The following is a 17,789-nucleotide window of genomic DNA, read 5'->3' on the forward strand; positions in this document are numbered from 1 at the left end:
TCCCTCTAGGCTTTTTGCCTTTCTCCCCACCCTGATTACCCACCAAGCTACTGTTAGATGAGCGCTACCCACCTGGGAAACTGTGATGCTGCACTTCTTGGCCAGCTCCTCTTTAGCCTCCTCGCTCGGATACGGGTTGCTGAGGTGCGAGTAGAAATATTCGTTCAAAATTTCTGTTGCCTGCTTGCTGAAGTTTCTCCTTTTCCGCCTGAGTGGGGAGCAGAACGAGAGAAAGGCAGAGCAAGCCTATTAGTGGGGGGGACCAGCATTAACTCATCCATTTGGATCGCACAAATTGCACAATCAATCTCACACATAAATGGTGAAAATAATGAGGAATGGACTCTAAGGGGCCCTCAGGAGCAGAATATCGTGTCCTGCTCCAAGAGTCCCCGTCAACACACAGAAGACCAGACTCCAAGCAATAAACTGACAAGCACACACACACACATACACACACACACACACACACACACACACACACACACAAACAAACACACAGTCACAAAACACATACAATGTTTAATTTGGTCTGTTGGTCTCCAATCTCCAGTCCAAGCGTGTAATGTGTAGAGTTTAGTGCAGCGGATGGGTGGGCTTCGTGATGGAGCGCAAAGCCCAGTCGGGGTGCATCTCGGTACATTATAGAAATCACGGCATGCACAGTTGAGCATTGTTCCTGAAGTGCCACAGCCCCAGGGATCTCCAGTAGAAACAAGCAAACTCTAACTAGATCTGGGTCCCCCCTTCCCCTCCCAAGGGCACTACTTATCATGTTGTTGAGCATTTGCTTATTTTGCCTTGTTTACTGCACTTCACACAGGCAGTGGGCAGTGAATGTGCTTCCACTCGGCTTGTTTGGCCCAAACTTGAGCGCCACACTGTTAGCGATTAGAGTAATCCACAACACCTGCCGATGACCTCCCCTCCATCCATTACACACACACACGCGCGCGACTCGGTCCCCTATTTCATTTGGCTGTAACTGCTCTCAGGTGTGAGAGGGCATGATTGTCTTGAAAATGGATAATGCATGGAACATGAGCATAATTAAAATCATGCATCTCTGCAGAGCTCACACTGTGTGCTGTGCCAGAAAAGTAGAAAAAAAAAGAAAAAAAAACTTCAGACTAAAAATGACCTTGCTCCACTGGATTTGCTTATATGGGACGTATAAGCAATAAAAGTTCCAACACACACACACACATAGACAGTATATTCACTACACACACAATATCCACTGACCTGGCATCAAGGAATCTGGAGCGCAGGATCATGACAGCCTCACAGGTGCTCTGTTTCAGTTGCATCTGGATGGAGCTGAACTTACGGTGGATGATTCCCACCATGCGCTCGATCTCTTTGGGAGAGATGGGCCGCGTGCGCGACTGTTCCCGCAGCAGGTTCATCACATGGGTAGTGAATTCGTTACATGCCTGCCAAGAGACAACAACGGCCACAGTGAGTTCTGTAAATGTTGCAAATCACAAAATTGAGATTTTAGATTTTTGTCTCTTATAATTTTTTTTTTCATATAGAAATTGGGTTCATTATATTTACAATCATACAAGTTATTTTAATTAAAGGGACAATGAGGAGTTTATCCATCAGCAGAACGAAAAATTCCGCGACAATAAACAAGTCTCATATTAATGTGGATGAATCTACGTTACCACTTGTTAATGGGCCCATTTTCGATAAATATATTGTTTTGTCTCTATCATTATTTTGTTATTATTAGTGGTGACGGAAACGCTGGGCGAGCCGACCAGCGTTTCCTTACTTTCGGTTTTGCGGCGAGTCATGAGAATAACGCCGCCGAATCGCCGTTTATGGTCGGAACTACGACGGTATGTGATCGTCTTCGAACCTCTGACTTTAATTCTTGATGAATGAAAACATGAGTCTGTCTTGCGCCGGTCAAAGAATTTCACGGTGCGCGCAGAGGCTCATAAATGTAGTGTGAAAACGCTTCGCTTTTCCAAAACTCCTCGTTGTCCCTTTAAAAGCTTCAGCTGGGTGCTCTCTCTCTATTTCTTTCATGACACAGTAGGTGAAAGCATCTTTTAAAATACTGTAAACGCAGTTTTGCAATATTGCTTGGCCCTAATGCAGAGTGAATTTAAACAGCTTTCCGTTAAACCAGTAGTTCATACATGATTAATTAGAATAACTCATTTACGTAGTGCACACTTTAGCTCATTACTCTGAGTAAAATTCGTTAAGTATTTACATTTAGATAATTAAAACCTGGAAACACCCCTTAAGAAAGATGCATTTACTCCAGGCGAAGTGTTGCATGCCCCCACATACCCACCTCCTCTCTCAGAGTGCACGGAGTAAATTAGTCTAATTTACCTCACTGGCTTGCTGAGGCATCACTGTTACACCTTCTATTTTCACCCATAATGCCTCTGTGTTTAATGGCAGGCTCAAAGTGCTAGGTGAAGGAGCTGATCATACTTCCATTTAACACAGATGACTAAGGCACTTCTTCAGATCTCTATAATCAGCTACAACACACTGAATAATGCTGCAGTTTTTTTTTTTTTTTTTACTCCATCGCACATGTTCCGTGTAATTTTCTTACTAATGCAGGGAATGAGCTGTTCTGCAGCGACGTGAAGTATCACATGCAAACTAATGGATCCATTTGAATGCAACTGAAATTTAAAAAAAAAAGCTGGCAGTCGCGTGTTGATGGTGCAATCAAGGGGAATGTATGCGATTCTCCAGTTGTCGGATGCATGAGGAGGAGAGCATAAGGACACATTTTAAACCCCTGCATTTTTGATACTCCTCCTCACCTGCTCGTATTTCTCCAGCTCCGTGTGGTAGATCTGTCTGATCTGGGTGAGTTTGGCTCTGTAGTCGGAATGTTCGATGGAGTTGTCGGCCGCCCCGCCCGAGGCCGCCGCTGCAGCTGCGGCGGCGGCAGATCCGCCACCTTTCTCTGGTCCCGCCACGCCCTCCGCCAGCAGCATGTTGTCTAAACGCATGAGCTGAGGGTCTGGGGGGTCCTCCTCCTGGGCTCCACGGATGCTGAGACCTGTAGCAAAACAGAACACACAGAAAAAAGGGACACAAGGTTAGCAAAATGCCCTCCAGACGCATATTACTGTAGGACTACTACTAATAATACCAAATAAAACAGATCAAACAGGCCAGGAGTGAAGTGTTAAGTGCAATTAAAAGCATTATGTTTGTCTGCATAGTCTGCTATAGTGTGATGTTTCCCCTGCAGGTATGAGCTGGGTGCCTTGTGTGTATGTGCTGTTTTCCTGTCGCCCATGTCTTTGCCTGTTCTCTTTTATTTACACACTGCGCTGCACACTGTGTGTACGGGAAGGCTGACATGACAGCAACATCCATAAACTGACAAATGCTCAATGGTGAAGTGGCACTTCTACTCTGTGAGAGGATGCTAAACAGAAAACTATACCTCTAGTAAGTGTCTCTGTCTTTGACACACTGAATGTTGTGAACCCCAGAAAGTAACTACTGTTTCTCTCATTCCTGTTTTCCTATCAGGCTTAAATCTTGTATTATTTTATAGTCTTGATTTTGCAGCATTCTAAGAAGTAATAAAAATGTGCCGGTGGAATAAAAATCTCCATACAGCAAAATGAGTGCAGAGTCAATTTTATGTAAAGTGCTCATTCATGAATCCTGTTTTTTTTTGTTCTCAGATCCTGCTGTTTATTTCCTCTGGTTTTCTGTCTCGCCAGTCTGTCAGCAAGTCGTAATCACCCAGCAGATAGCATACACGCACACCTGGATGCATTGGCAATGCAACCGCGATGCCGGGATTTACAAAGAATAAACAAACACACACACACACACAGACACAGACACGCATGCACACAAAAAGAGAGAAAACACTGCAGGTCAAAATTACAGCAAAAACAAGCTGGAGCAATCCAGTCTAGTAAGTGGATAAAAATGTGGCTCAATGGGCAGTAAATACTGAGTGGCTACTCGAACGTTATGATTACCAGAGTTGTTTCAATTCAATAATCCCTCCTGCAATTCAGGGATTTTCAACAGCTCATTACAGCTTCATTAAGATATGGCCAGCCTCTGGATTCTAAATAAGAAGATTAGTGGCTCTATTGTGTCAGCCAGTAGGCATGCAATCAGAGAAGCCCTTTTACCACGCTTTGACCGACTGACCCCACACACCATCCACAGGAGTAAATACTGGAGGGAAAACACGCCTTTCTCTCTTGCTATCTTTCTTATAAACACAATCCTGAATCTAAAAAAAAAAAAAAGAAAGAAGAGGAAATACATCATATTGTAGCCACTCCTTTGATGTTTTCATCCCTGTTGTTGGTGTTTTGTTCGACTGCAGTGCCACTGAAAAACAAATTTGGCTCTATTTATGGATCGGCTGGCTTTGAGTCTTTCAGGTGTAATGGTGTGAGAGGAGTGGATGAATGTGGCTATTTGTGTTGGAGACATTGAGATGCTGGACAAGGCTCCATCAGGCTTGCAGAGCCAAGCCCATCCATGTGGACAATATGCCACTGCTCCACTAACCCTCATCCACATCACACTGCATCTGCACAACTCCACCCAAAGCACTCGTTCTGGACCGGCTCGACTGTTTCTATTCCAGTTTGTGCAGCATGAAACAAAAATGGCTCATGATTCAAATGTTGACTGACCAGATGCCTGGCTACATATCTCAACATGCCCTAATAGCTGGTGGTTTGTCTGCCACCGTGGTTCATATTTTCCTAATTCACGATTTACTCCCACTCTCTGATTCAACACAACCTCAGCAGGCTACACTTTTCTTTGTGCTGTGGGTGGTGGTAAGTAGGTAGGCACGTTTTTCATGTCAGGTATATTAAATATAACTCTGGGACGCGGCGTACATTTCCACACCAAACCCAGTTGTCACTTTCACTCCACTCACTCTATATCCAGGGGAAATGCAGCTGAGGGAATTTACAGGGCTTTTCAGCTAAATGGGCATAAATCACTGATTTCATTCAAACTAAATAATCACAGGCCATAAAGAGCTACTTGTCTCTTACCATATATTACCACAAAGTTCCACCGTGCAATAATGTAGCCATTCATGGCAAAAGAAAACAGAGCGAGACATTAGAAAGTGACATGTAATCCTGTTAGTCCACTGACATGTGGAGTGGCCGTGACATTTTTATCATACGTGTCCATTTCTATTTGGGAAATCAGCAGGATAAAAATGATTACTGCGCTGCCCCGAGAAGCAGACGGCCCTGCACAAGTCCACCAGGGTGTATTTGTGCCACAGCAGCTCTGGCTGGTCATTCATAACACACATGTTGGAAGGGATGATGTCTCCATCTCAAACACATATATACTAAAAATTAAAGAAAAAAAACAAGGTCCACAGGAAAAAAAAAAAAAAAAAAAACTGTTTTTCAAATACAGGTGCAATGCATCTCTGTCTCTTTGTCGGAGGAGGTAAAGATTGTGGATTCACTGTCTAAACTCTGCATCATCACACAACTTCCACAAATAGGCTCCTGCGAGATAATATCTTTAATTTGCTGTGTGGCTGACAAATCTGTATAGTAACTTGCAAAGCCACAGTCACATTCTAGCCCTGCAATGCTGCTTTGCCTGCTCAAATCTTTATCCTGTTTTTGTCTGATGATATGGGTATTAAAACAAGTTTGGGCACCCGAGTTGAGCTCTAATCCACCTCCACAGTCAAAGTGGGATTAATCTCAGTGCAAAGGGAAAGTGCGGGAGTCGTGTCACCTTGGTAAAGCCTGCGAGCAATGGGGACTTGAGAATGAAAAATCTATATATGGTCTAGTTATTTCACATAACTGTGATGATGCTGGCTCACTTAATTACCAGAACGCATTTAATGATGTAAAAGAAAAGGAAAAAAAAAAAGTGAAATTGTAATAATAATGTAACATGTCCTTAATCGGCCTCATTTGTCATTCAACAATACAGGTGGAGTAGCTGGGGAAAAAGCACTTGCCTATATGATTGTTCCTCATTTCTCCTCTGTGGTTGAGACAAAAGGAGACACTGTGATTAATCCATCCCTATCAGTCAGGGGTGGTTCTCCTTTTCATTTTTTTCAGGTTTCACCGCCAGTATCAGATCCGAGGAAGTAACAAATTTGACAGATAAAGACAATGCAGCCCTTTTCTCTCATATACTCTCCCCTGTTCTCTGTTTATAATCATTTCCGGTTCGGGGCTGTTGTCTCGTACATCATTCCCTGCTTGAAGCCCTGACAGTGATCTGAGCACTGCTTCGGGCCGCTCTCCTTTTCCTCCCACCTCTTTCCCCCCTGTGCCCTCTTTTATTCTGTGGGCTTAGCTGACCTTTGGCCCGCTGCTTGTTTACTCTCATCACTGAAGTGTGAGCAGGAGAGCCATAAAGGCAGAGTCCTGCTGGGTTAATGTGGCCTGCTGAAGAGGGAAGGCTTGGCTCTGGGCTTCTCCACCTCATTCTGCTGCACTGACTGCACTGTCAGGCGCCAGACAATACACTCCAACAGCTGTAGCGCTGCTTGCACATAAACCCAGAGATGTTCTTTTTTTTTTTTTAAGTTCTAATAATTTTTTGAAATGCAATATTTCAGAGAAAGTAAAATGATCTGTGCTGCAAGCAGAGTAAGATGCAGTAAAGTGTGTTTTTTTTTAGCCTGGGTTTGACATTACACACTGTGACTCCAAAACATCCTGTTCATTACAAGTAACCCTGACCTCCTGCAGCTCCTCGCCTACCCAGTGCCTCCAGTGAACGGCTCCGGCCACGTATCGACACTCTGTTCATCTAATTGCATTGATCCGCAAAGGTCTCCCAAAGCTAACTAATCGAAACAGAATTTATTTCCTGTCAATATTTGCAAAGGTCATCTCTCTTAAAGCCGTGGAGTCGACAGTGTGGGGAGAGAGGAGTTGGAGGAGGAGGAGGAGGTGGAGGTACCGTGGCATCTAGCCTGTTACTGAGGCTCATCCAAGGTGAGCTTTAACTCGGGCTTGGCACTCATGATCCAAGGCTTCTAATCCACCGTGTTATTAAAACCCGCTGCCAAAGCAACACACTAGAGACTACAGAGGGCTTAAAGTATCCATTTCACAAAGAGGCCAGTGTCACTGCAGCCGTGTTCCACGTCTCCTTTGACTTCATATCATCTCCTTTGTCGTGGCGCCTGGATCAGTGACTTTCAGCTCCAGAAGCGGGGCGCGGGATCAAATTACCATTGAAAATCTTTTGTTCTGACAAATGAAACATAAGGATCCTCTTTCATCGACGTTCTTAAAGGCTTTTTTAAGCTTGGCCTACATCCACATGGCACAAAGAATCTGAGAGAATGCCTGCGGGCTCTCTCTAGCATGTACAGTAATTAACATGCCATTAACACATTAATACACATTAACTATTCCCAATGTTAATGGCAGAGTAATTACCATACCTGATACCACACTGTGGGGAAGCCAAAGAACATTTGCCACTTTGTGTCTCACTTTCTTTGTAGAGTGAGCTGAAAAGAATAATTTTGGGGGAAAATGGCTCATTCTTCTTTCCTCCATGCTGGAATATCAGCGTGCATGCTTGTGTCTGCAATGGAGATTAACCCCGCACCAGCACAAAAAGTACTTTCAAATATGTAGCTGTGCAATGGGAGTGTACACCACTATAGACTGGGTTAAAGGACAATTCCGGGCAAATTCAACTCGGGGCTGTATTTTTCTAATTTTAGGTCTAAAAGAAGGAATCTGAAGATTTTCAGTTTAATTGCTCCTGTTTTGCGGTAGTTGTGTCTGTCCCCGCATCGCCACGACAGCGATGAATGGGAGCGGATGTAAGTTCCGCTGCTTAGGCTGTTTACATCCCTCAAAGCCGCAATTTTTTCCACAGACAGCGTCAGATGGCGACTCAAACATGCACCCAGAAGTTTATTTACTTCAAGCAAGTCAAGAGTTGATATTCCTGTGTTTATGACACAAACGGGAGCTTCCGACTGCACGTCAACACACCGAGCGCGTCAACTTGGGTCTCACGAGACTTTGAATAGACTTTGAATAGTTTTACAAACATGTTGGCTTGCTTGAAGTAAATAAACTTCTCAGTGCATGTTTGAGTAGCCATCTGATGCTGTCTGCGGAAAAACATTGCGGCTTTGAGGGATGTAAACAGCCTAAGCAGCGGAACGGACAGACACAACGACCGCAGAACAGGAGCAATTAAACTGAAAATCTTCAGATTCCTTCTTTTAGACCTAAAATGTTAGGAAAATACAGCCCCGAGTTGAATTTGCCCGAAATTGTCCTTTAAGAAGTGAGGCTGGAATACTGGAGGGGACAGAGAGACTGGTGATTAAATGCAGAGTAAAAGGAGGCAGGGAATGGGCCCTAAACTGGGGAATCCCTGTCTAGAATGATGATGTATTTCCTCCCAGTGCGGTGAGTGATAAGCTAATCAGCGGCGCTGACAGTGAAGTGTTACAGCCCCCCAGTGCTGGGTCAAGACTTCTCCCATCATACACCACCAGCACACACTAAACAGACAGCGCATGGAGGTGGTGGAGGTGGTGGTGGTGGTGGGGAGTGACAAAAAGTGGCTCTGGTCAGAAAAGAAGATCTCTGTCAGTTCAGGTAGCCTTTGTCCCTCGATGATGATGATGATGAGGCACCACCACCGCCCCCACCACCCACACTCACCCACACCCACAAAAAAAAAAAAAAAACGAGGAGGCTGTGACAGCGGGGGTGAGGGGTGTGACGGGAGTTGAGGTGAAGGGGGGTGGTGGTGCTTGCCACTCTCGACCCACGACTCCAAGACGTGCGGGGGAGCGGAGGGGGGGGGGTGGGTACGGGGGTGGGAAAAGACAACCCAAACAAACATCTTGAAGACATTTTGCCAAGCACACCAAAATTAATCACTGTCCCACGGTGGCACTGACATTTGTGGGAAGTGACACACAACATGACAGACTAGAGGGAGAGGATGAAAGGAGAACGAGGGAGGGTGGGAGGGCTGGGTAAACAAGAGCCACTGTCACTTGCTGTGATCATGTGTGCATGTGTGTGTATATGTGTGTGTATGTGTGTTTATACGTGGACGTGTGTGAGTGCCCGCTTTGTTTCCTGCCCTCTAAGACTCAGAGTGGGCAAACGGCCAAGTGGTGTAGTGATGGCTGACCAGGCCTGGCGGTGGCGGCCGCACGCAGAGGGTTGGGGGGAGACCGGCCAAATGAGTGGACAGGACCTCCGGTACAGATCAGCACACTGACTGACCCTACAGGACACATACAGCATGGGGCTCCAGCATAGGGCTCACATGGTCTGCTGCTCACAGAATGAGCTGCAGTCACCGAGACAGTCGTGTGTTATTCAGGCAGACATCCCACATAAACCCCGAACGTACAGAAAAAAAAAGAAAAAGTATTTATTGTAGAGAAGTCAGAGAACACGTTGTGCTGTAGGTAGACTCACAGAGGAGAGACAGTTATTGCAGATTGTGTTTCAATATTTCATTTTACCACCCCTATATTATGTTAGCATGTTTTGCTTCTTTCTTTTCTTCAGTTTCATTTTATATTTCATGTATTAATGGTCTTTAGCTGCTAGCCTCAATTTCCTGCAAAGGTAGGCTGATTTGTTATTCAGACCTCAAGCAAATAATGCAAATGTGGCACTGAAAGCCACTTATGAAATACCCAAAGGCAACTAATCACTCCTCCTCTCGTTCCAGCCTTTCTGCAGCCTCCTAATTAGAAGATGGAGATTGCATGAAACCAGGTCACACAGCAGGTCTTGTACACACCGATAACCAGGCATCTACACAGGCAAAACTTCATCCAGACACCTAGCCAAGCATGCATTATTTTAAAGGCTAGAGGTGAAAAAATAATGCTATTCAGGTTATTAATCCCATATATTTCACTGTATGCTTCCAAAGAAAGGATTTAGGCTTGAAGCGTTTTGTGTGTGTGTGTGTTCCATATTCGTGTGTTCCTTCGCGTGCGAGTGCATGTGTGTGTTGGTAAATCTGTGCACATGCATACGCCCATGTCTTCATGCGTGCATGTGAATGCTACATGCTCGCATAAACAAAGAAACGGCATTGGTAGCATACAGCCAACCATGATCCACTGCCAGAGAGATTATTCTTTGCAGTGGCATTTCTGCACGAGAGTTGACAGTCCATCATTTAGATTTTGCAGTGTATCCACGAAAAGGCTGCATTGCCTGGAGCAGAAGGAGCTGCTCTTTCCTTCAGTGTCTTTTATAGAAGAGAATTCAGCTCCAAATTGTAAAGCCACAATCCTTTGCTAGCTGTGCTAACGTGCAAGGGGACTCTGCCACGAGGCAACCGAGGTTACGACACCGGAATAAGACGGCGCTTATTTGACGAGCTGATTCTCAGTTGCGTCTTGTGGTGTGTGAGGATTGATAAAGCTCACAAAAAACGCAATCCACCTCGAGTGTCAAAACAAGAGCGCTGTTTTCTGGAAGCATCCTGAGCCTGATGTTGTAGGTTACTGCTGGGTCTGCAGAGTGCAGTGCAAGGAGTAGCCGGGCAGATCAGGTCCAGGCCAAACAACAGCTTGTGACAGAAGCAGGCCAAAGAGGATGTTGAGACACGCAGTGACTTAACAGGCAGCCGGCCTGCCATCCACTCTTTTTCAGCTCTCCTTATACTCAACACATCACTTCGGATCCATCGCAAATGTCTCTCACAGAACGCGGCAAGAATAGAGTTTCACATTACCATGAGAAAGGAGCGAAATAACTGTGGAGCTTTCAAAGCAAATGAGTGAATGATTGCTGGGAGAATATCATCTCCCTCATTTCATTTGACCAGCTGAATAGTTTGATTGTACACCTACAGATGATATTCCACCTTTTTTTTTTTTTTTCTTTTTTTTTTTGTGTGATATACTGTGAACAAGGTAGTAAAAAAAAAAAAAAAAAAAGGTTATTTGGTGCTAATTATTCCCAGCATGTACTTTACACATCATTTAATGAGTTAGAGTGGAGGCGTGGCCATTGGCTGTGACTTGCTTGCCCAGTTATCCAAGATGAACCATGCAATCTCCCTCACGTCACCCCTGTCATGTGCACCGAGTCCCCCTCCGCATCCAATTCCCTGCTAGGGCTCCACTGGAGCAGAGACGGGGCGCCACTGAAGCAACACAACAGCTCCCGTAGCGTCTCCGCTCACCGGCGAGGGAGGAGTTGAAGGGGGGTGGGGTGGGGGAGGAGGAGGAGGAGGAGGAGGTAGAGCTGGAGCTCACTCTCATAATTACAATAATTAACAGTTGCAGATTTAATTGGAAGGGAAGGTATTAACAGGACGAACATTGTGGCGGCGCGTGCAGAGGGGAACCTTTGCTTGCGAGAAGCTTTTGTCTTCTCTGTACCTAATGGTGCCTTGGCTGCGGTTGGCGAGCGCTGACACAACACTACACACCACAACCCAAGCTGAGGGTTCAGACAGCGGGGCTTGTCAGGACTCAGACTGGAGGCAGATAATTAGGTGCCAGGTTAATGAGAGCACAGGCTCTTGATGGCATTTGGTTACTGTATGTGGGCAATTAATGACTTTGTTTTTGTGTTTTTATTGCCCACTTGAGTGGAAAACATAATACATTATTCACCTCAGGCCTGTGTGCGCGTGTTTGATGGAGTAGCAGCGACTCTGGCTAAAGAATCGCTTTCATTCACCGCGGTGAATGGCGAGTTCAAAACAATGCAGTGTACTGTATGGGGTTAGCGAAATGTAATCTCAGTTCGCTCGTGGCTACTGTGGTGTATGACCTTTTCAGAGTGTACCGCCTCATGTCACCAACCATGATGGTAAAAAACAAAAAAACAGAAACAACAATAACAACCCAACACTGAGGTTGCAGGTTTAGGCGCAGGACAATGTAGCCACAAAAACACACCAGAACAAAGAAACCAAACCCTGTGGCCATAAGTGTTCAGTTAATTCAGCATATCACATTTCATAATGTATTTGTGAAATTCCATACCCCCCTCCCAGAAAAGCCCTGCTTTCATTCCAGCGGATTTATTGGCAATGAATCCACTGAGAGGTCTTTAGACATCCTCTTCTTTAGCCCAACCACTCGACGCCTCCTATTTTGGAGTTAGTTGTTCTCTTGCCTGTGGTGGCCAATTAGAGCGCTATAAGATAAATGGGCACCCACAACTTTGATGTCCATCTTTTTAATAAGCTTTGGTTAAGATGACATCTGTGCGAAAGAGTTCAATATCTTCACAGTGGGAGAGAAAAGAGGTTTATTCTAAAATGAAATATCATGTAAATACTGCTGGAGGTTTAGGCTGGGTGTGGGGGGATCACAGTGTCGGCTGTGACTCTGGTGTTGGCTTTCATTATCTTCCTCTGCAGTCGTGCAGATTAGTCAGCGAAAGATGATTTTTGGAGCCTCGTGAAATCTGTGCTTTCATACAAGTGAATCAGCTTCAGCATACACATAATAAATGCTTCTTTTTTTTTATAAGTGTTCAAATTTATCAAGTCTGAAAAAGAGCATGCTTTTTGTCGCTTTTACACCAATCTCAGACAGAGAAAGACAATTAAGACACACACACACACACACACACACATGAACACAAAGCAACAGCGCTAGAGGAAAAGTACAAGTCTAACAATATCTAAAATGGTGGGGTAATAAAATGGTGCATGTGTGTGTATGAATGTAAGAGAGAAGGAGAGGTGGAAGCAGAGCATATATCTAACCTAGCCTGCGGACGTGCTCCTTTATACGTGTGTGTAACTCAGTCAGGAATAATGTAAATGTCTGGAGAGTCTTAAGACTGAGCAGGCCCGTATAAAAGCACCCTGTTTCAGGCTAGTAAAACAAGTCAATAAATACAGAGGAGAAGCCCGTGCTGTCTGCTGCACTCTCCTGAATGAAAACAGAGGTGAACTGCTTCTTTTCAGTCTGGCACCAATGGTTGACAGGAGCATTATGGGAGCTCATACATTCTAACTATCACTCGTCACAAGCTATATCTGTCAACATTACATTCAAGTGCATTTTAGATGTAAAGCAAAGGGTTCCCCGGGAAGAGTATTTATGACCGCATGTGGTCAGCTGCAAAATGAACCAAACACTTCCTGCGGCGGCGGCGTCTGACCACGGTTGTGATGTTTTTAAAAGACTTCTCCTTCTCACCCAATTCATCAGTTTGTCTTTTTTTTACTCTTTTGTTGATTCTCGCAGAAAGAACAAACTCAGAAGTATTACACTCTTAAAAAATGTTGGGTTAAAAACAACCCAATTTGGGTAGTTTCCCAACCCAGCACTGGTTAAATATTGGACAGAACACGCACTAGGTTAATTTAACCCAACAGATTGGGAGGTCACTAACCAAACACACAACTTCACTTATGGTGTCAACGTGCTTATTTCCATAACAGTAATTGTAAACTAAGTAGAACATTGAATTAGTAAATAAGTGTGTAGAACAGTATCACTAAAGATTGTGTAGCTGTAGCAGTTAACATCTGTGGTGATATTTAACAAAAATAACCTAAACTTATATTCACAAACACACTGTCCCAAAGCATGCTGGGAAAATCTCCCACCGAACGTCAATCCAATGTGTTGGGTAGTCCAAAACAAACCAGCACAACATTATAGAAATTACAACCCAACAGCTAATAACTCCATTCCCGAATCCCAACAGAAATAACCTAGCGAATTAGGTTCTCAGAATACCAAATTCAATGAAAATAACCCAACTAAATTAACCAACAGGATCAACCTAGTGGTTGGGTTGAAAAATAAACCCAGCGTTTCTTTGTGTGTACACGCTAAGCCTCGGTGGGGTAGCGGTAGCACTTACAGGGGCAGGCGGATCCAAATGGGAAGCCGATGACACAGACCCAACACAAAATGGAAACACCATTAAGTAGGCAAACACTTCACTGTGATAACTGCTACCTGATTACAGCCAGGAAGGCACGGCCATGGTTCTCCTTTTTTTCATACTGTGTCAACACTTTGGGAAGGCAAATATTTCAGTGACTACTCTCCCTGCACTTTAATCCATATGGTGTATTCTGTTTGTCACCACAGATGTTACACTCCCAGGATGAGTTTTCCCCGGAATAGGAGGAACTACTCTACAAGCAGTGGCTCACTTGCTCTGTGCTACACAATGAATACACAGAGGTCACACACCATATCACACCGGGGCCAGTGTCAATCCTTTATTAAATTACCTAGCTATCTTATTTTCTGTCACTGCGCTGATATGAGGGTTATCTTTTTCATTTATGTGGCGGATTTTCAGGGGATTATGCATTAAAGATTAAGGGCGTGTATACCTAACACCTCAGCACAACAAAATGCAATACCTCAGACGGTGCATGGCTGACGTGTGTGAGGGAAGCGGGGTGCTATAAAACAAATCTTCAGCAGGCAGAACCGGACAGGGTTTATTCTCCTCAGACAATACAAGCTGTGACTATACAGAATGTTTCAACCCTAAAATACTGTGGTAAGCAATACAAATCCCTTGGACAAAATGAAATGTATTAAACATGTGGATTTCATAAATCTCCCTTTCCTCGGGTCTGGGTCAGAGGTATATTCACTGTAGAGCTCAGCAGACACTTTTCTCCCCAGCATTGTTACTCTGAGTTGCAAGTGCTCCGAGTGGTTTCAAAATGAATGTCAGCAAAAGCTGCACGTGTACGGCGAACAGCAGATCCTCACAGTAAAAAGGTTCAAATCACTTACCCCTGCTACTTTATAAGAGTATTACAGCGGTGCAGGGATTTAAAGGTCTGCTGTAGAGATATTACAGCTGGAACAGTGAGGTAAGATCTACATTGTAGATGTAGAAATGTTCCAGAGATGAACAGTTATGTGTAGTTCTCCAGGTTCATTCTCCACAGTGTAGATAGTGTCAGGGAAAAAAGAAAAAAAAAGAAAAGGGGAGGGTAGGTGGGCATTCGGATCCGAGCACAACACTGTTAAACACCCAACTGGGATCGCTTTAACCTTGAGTAGCATAGCAAAGGTAGAGGCAGCCTGGGGCTATGGGGGGACTGGCTACCACAACTCCCAGTGCCATGCTGTTCCACAGTGGGGGCCCAACATGGCCAGATTGCCAGAGAGGCCGAGGCAGAGGTGGTGCTATGGAGTTAGCGGGAGCTGCACTCACTCATCTGCTCCTACATTCATTTATTCAAGTTGCTGTATTATCTATTTGTTTTGTTTTCCAAACGAATCTGTTTCGGTCACCTCGCTGAGGAGAAAGTGCAGCCAGCGTTCACCTTGTGGGTGTTAGAGCATCTGTCGGTGGCTTGTTCATGAGACAATCCCACTAATTATTTAGCTAGTGTGATGGATAATCTGTGATCATTAAAGATCAGAAGAGCTAAGAAAAGACTGGGAGTAATTAGCATTGCTCTGTGGTTCCCGCTAATAAGTGAAGGACTTTGAAAAAGCAGCAATGCACAATTAAATACTGTCTTCTACATAGCTTTGGACTCTTGTATTTTGATTTGCTCCAAACTAAAAGCTAGTAAACAAAGCATGAATGATGTATGAATGTTATACATAGTTCTGCTTTGCGAGCGTGTGTGTGTGTGTGTGTGTGTGGAGGGGCCCAGGAGAAAAGATGGATAAAGATAGAAGATAAATTAGAGTGTGATAACACACCACTAACACACTTCAGACAAATAATGAAGCCTATAACCTATGAGTCACTACAATCCCATTGTACAATTCAATCACTTCTGTGACAGCTGACGATTACTTCATCATTGCATAAAGACAGATTAAAAAGTTGTCAAATTAAATATTGAAGAGGGACTGCAGGCAGTGGTGAATTTTTAAAGGAATAACACAGATTGGAGATGAAATGAGGCACCTATATGCATATTTTATGCCATAGGGAACAAATGCATATATTTTCCTCTAGGCCACCTACTTTGTAATAAAGAATGGGTGAGTGTATAGATGTGGTAATGCAGCACAGCGGAAATGATATGAAAGAGAAATTGGTTTTACATAATGATGTCAAAAGGAATATGGCTCTGCATGGTCATGTGGAATAAAGATAAGATTCTCTTTCTCCGTGAGTGAATATTTCGCTAATGGTTTCTTCATTTCCTTAAAGAATAAAGAAGGCAGCTTTGTATGAACCATGAATGAGGTTTCTGTTGAATGAAGTTAACATTTATCTTTCAATAGCAGGAGAGATCTGTTGAAAATACCCATGTGTGGCACAGAATACTCAATGTAAAAGCTTTGTCATGTGTTGAAATAAAGAGAAAGTGACAAGTGACAGTAACTGCTATCACATTTTCGGCAGAAGGAAGGTTTGAAGGGGAGAACAAAGCGGCGAAATGCAATGCAATGCAACGCGGAGAGGGTTAAATCTCCACGACGCACAGAGAAGAGGCTGCATTTCACAAAGTCAGCATCGATTGGAGTAAACAATGACTGATCAATACACACATAAAAGACTCCCTCTAACAAAGACTTGCATGTTTATTTCATATATCATATCTCGCAAACAGATACTGCACAGAGAAGCCTGTTGAATAAACAGCAGGGAGCCTTCTCCGTCTTTCTTTCTTTTCTTTTTTTTTTAATACACTTGTTTTCTATTCAGCACTGGTACACAGATACACTCCTGTGTCCATACACGCTTACTCATGCAGTAAGCATCATTGTCACAGAGCTTTCCTTTCCAAATGGTTCAGCCTCCACCATCTGCAGGCGTTCCCAGACACACCGCTTTGAGTCTGCCATAATGATGCATGACTAAGTACAGTTAAAGTGTTGCAGTCTGTTGGCAAAAAGCAGTCATGCACTTTGCTATAGTGTCACTACGGATAAACCATACAGCTGAAGGTTGACGATGGATAAAAGGCAGTGACAGCCCTGGTGATGTGACTCTGTGTGTGTGTGTGTGTGTGTGTGTGTGTGTTTGTGGATTCACATGTGTAGGAGAGGTTAGAAACCATGGCACAGCAGATTTGTAAGTGTTCTTAACTAGGATGTGAAATAGGGTTGGACACAGTGAAATAAAATGCTGTGCTGGAGTCTGTTAAAACTGGGACACGCTTTAAAAGTTATTCCCTCTGCCGATAAGCAGGCGTCTCTTTCCACTCCTGTGGTTTTAAAGGAGATTCACAACCTCGCAGGTTTGCAAAATGTCATTTGTCACACACACATCTCTGCAAAACCGTCGTTCAGCCTGCACAATATGAAATCGTCAAATGCGATCGCAGCACATTTCTTGATGCATCTTGATTTTTGATTTAGAGAAGATCACCACTTCATCCATAAAGTCCGGCCCCTTGCAGAGTGCTGTTTATTTGGCTTATTTGGCCTTGTACACTCCACTTCAGTTGAATTTAGCAATAAGGGGCTCAAGCCTCCCTCTCAGCTCTAACCCGGTCTCCCTCCTCATTTCACTGTCTCCTCCACTACTCTTCAGGGCGGATATTCAGCCTACACTCAATACAGAGGAGACAAAGAACTCTCCATTATACTGTACTCTGTTTGCCAAAGTCTTTAGTGTCAAAACGCTATACGCAGACTTTGTTGCTGCTTTGTCGAGTTCACCGCCGCAGCCGCTTTCATGTAAATGATCTTGAATGTTATTTTCTAAAGAATGCATTTTAAAGAGAAATTCGCATTTCTGCCTCTGCATCTTGTCACAAACCCTTTTCTCTCCTATCTCCTCCCCTCTCTCCCGCTCCCTCCTGCCGCAGCCGTAGACTGCATAATTGATGCAAATACTGTCACATGTGTCAGGAGT

At 44.1% G+C, this 17,789-nt stretch overlaps 1 protein-coding gene across 5 annotated transcripts in view; it reads right to left on the reverse strand.

The window, feature by feature from the left end:
• The window catches only part of pbx3b (pre-B-cell leukemia homeobox 3b), a gene marked incomplete at both ends in the record, with an annotated part of 57,640 nt that overhangs the window by 9,524 nt on the left and 30,327 nt on the right, over nucleotides 1–17,789 (reverse strand). For 4 of the 5 annotated variants that reach the window (XM_083978456.1, XM_083978457.1, XM_083978459.1 and 1 more), the window contains 3 exons: nucleotides 73–208; nucleotides 1,246–1,436; nucleotides 2,808–3,049. In XM_083978456.1, coding sequence (XP_083834582.1) covers nucleotides 73–208; nucleotides 1,246–1,436; nucleotides 2,808–3,049 — 569 coding nt within the window. Of the gene's footprint in view, nucleotides 1–39; nucleotides 209–1,245; nucleotides 1,437–2,807; nucleotides 3,050–17,789 lie in introns of all 5 variants that reach the window. The other variant, XM_083978455.1, reaches the window with a different exon arrangement.

Source organism: Trachurus trachurus, assembly GCF_905171665.1.
Source record: "Trachurus trachurus genome assembly, chromosome: 9".
Lineage (NCBI taxonomy): Eukaryota > Metazoa > Chordata > Actinopteri > Carangiformes > Carangidae > Trachurus > Trachurus trachurus.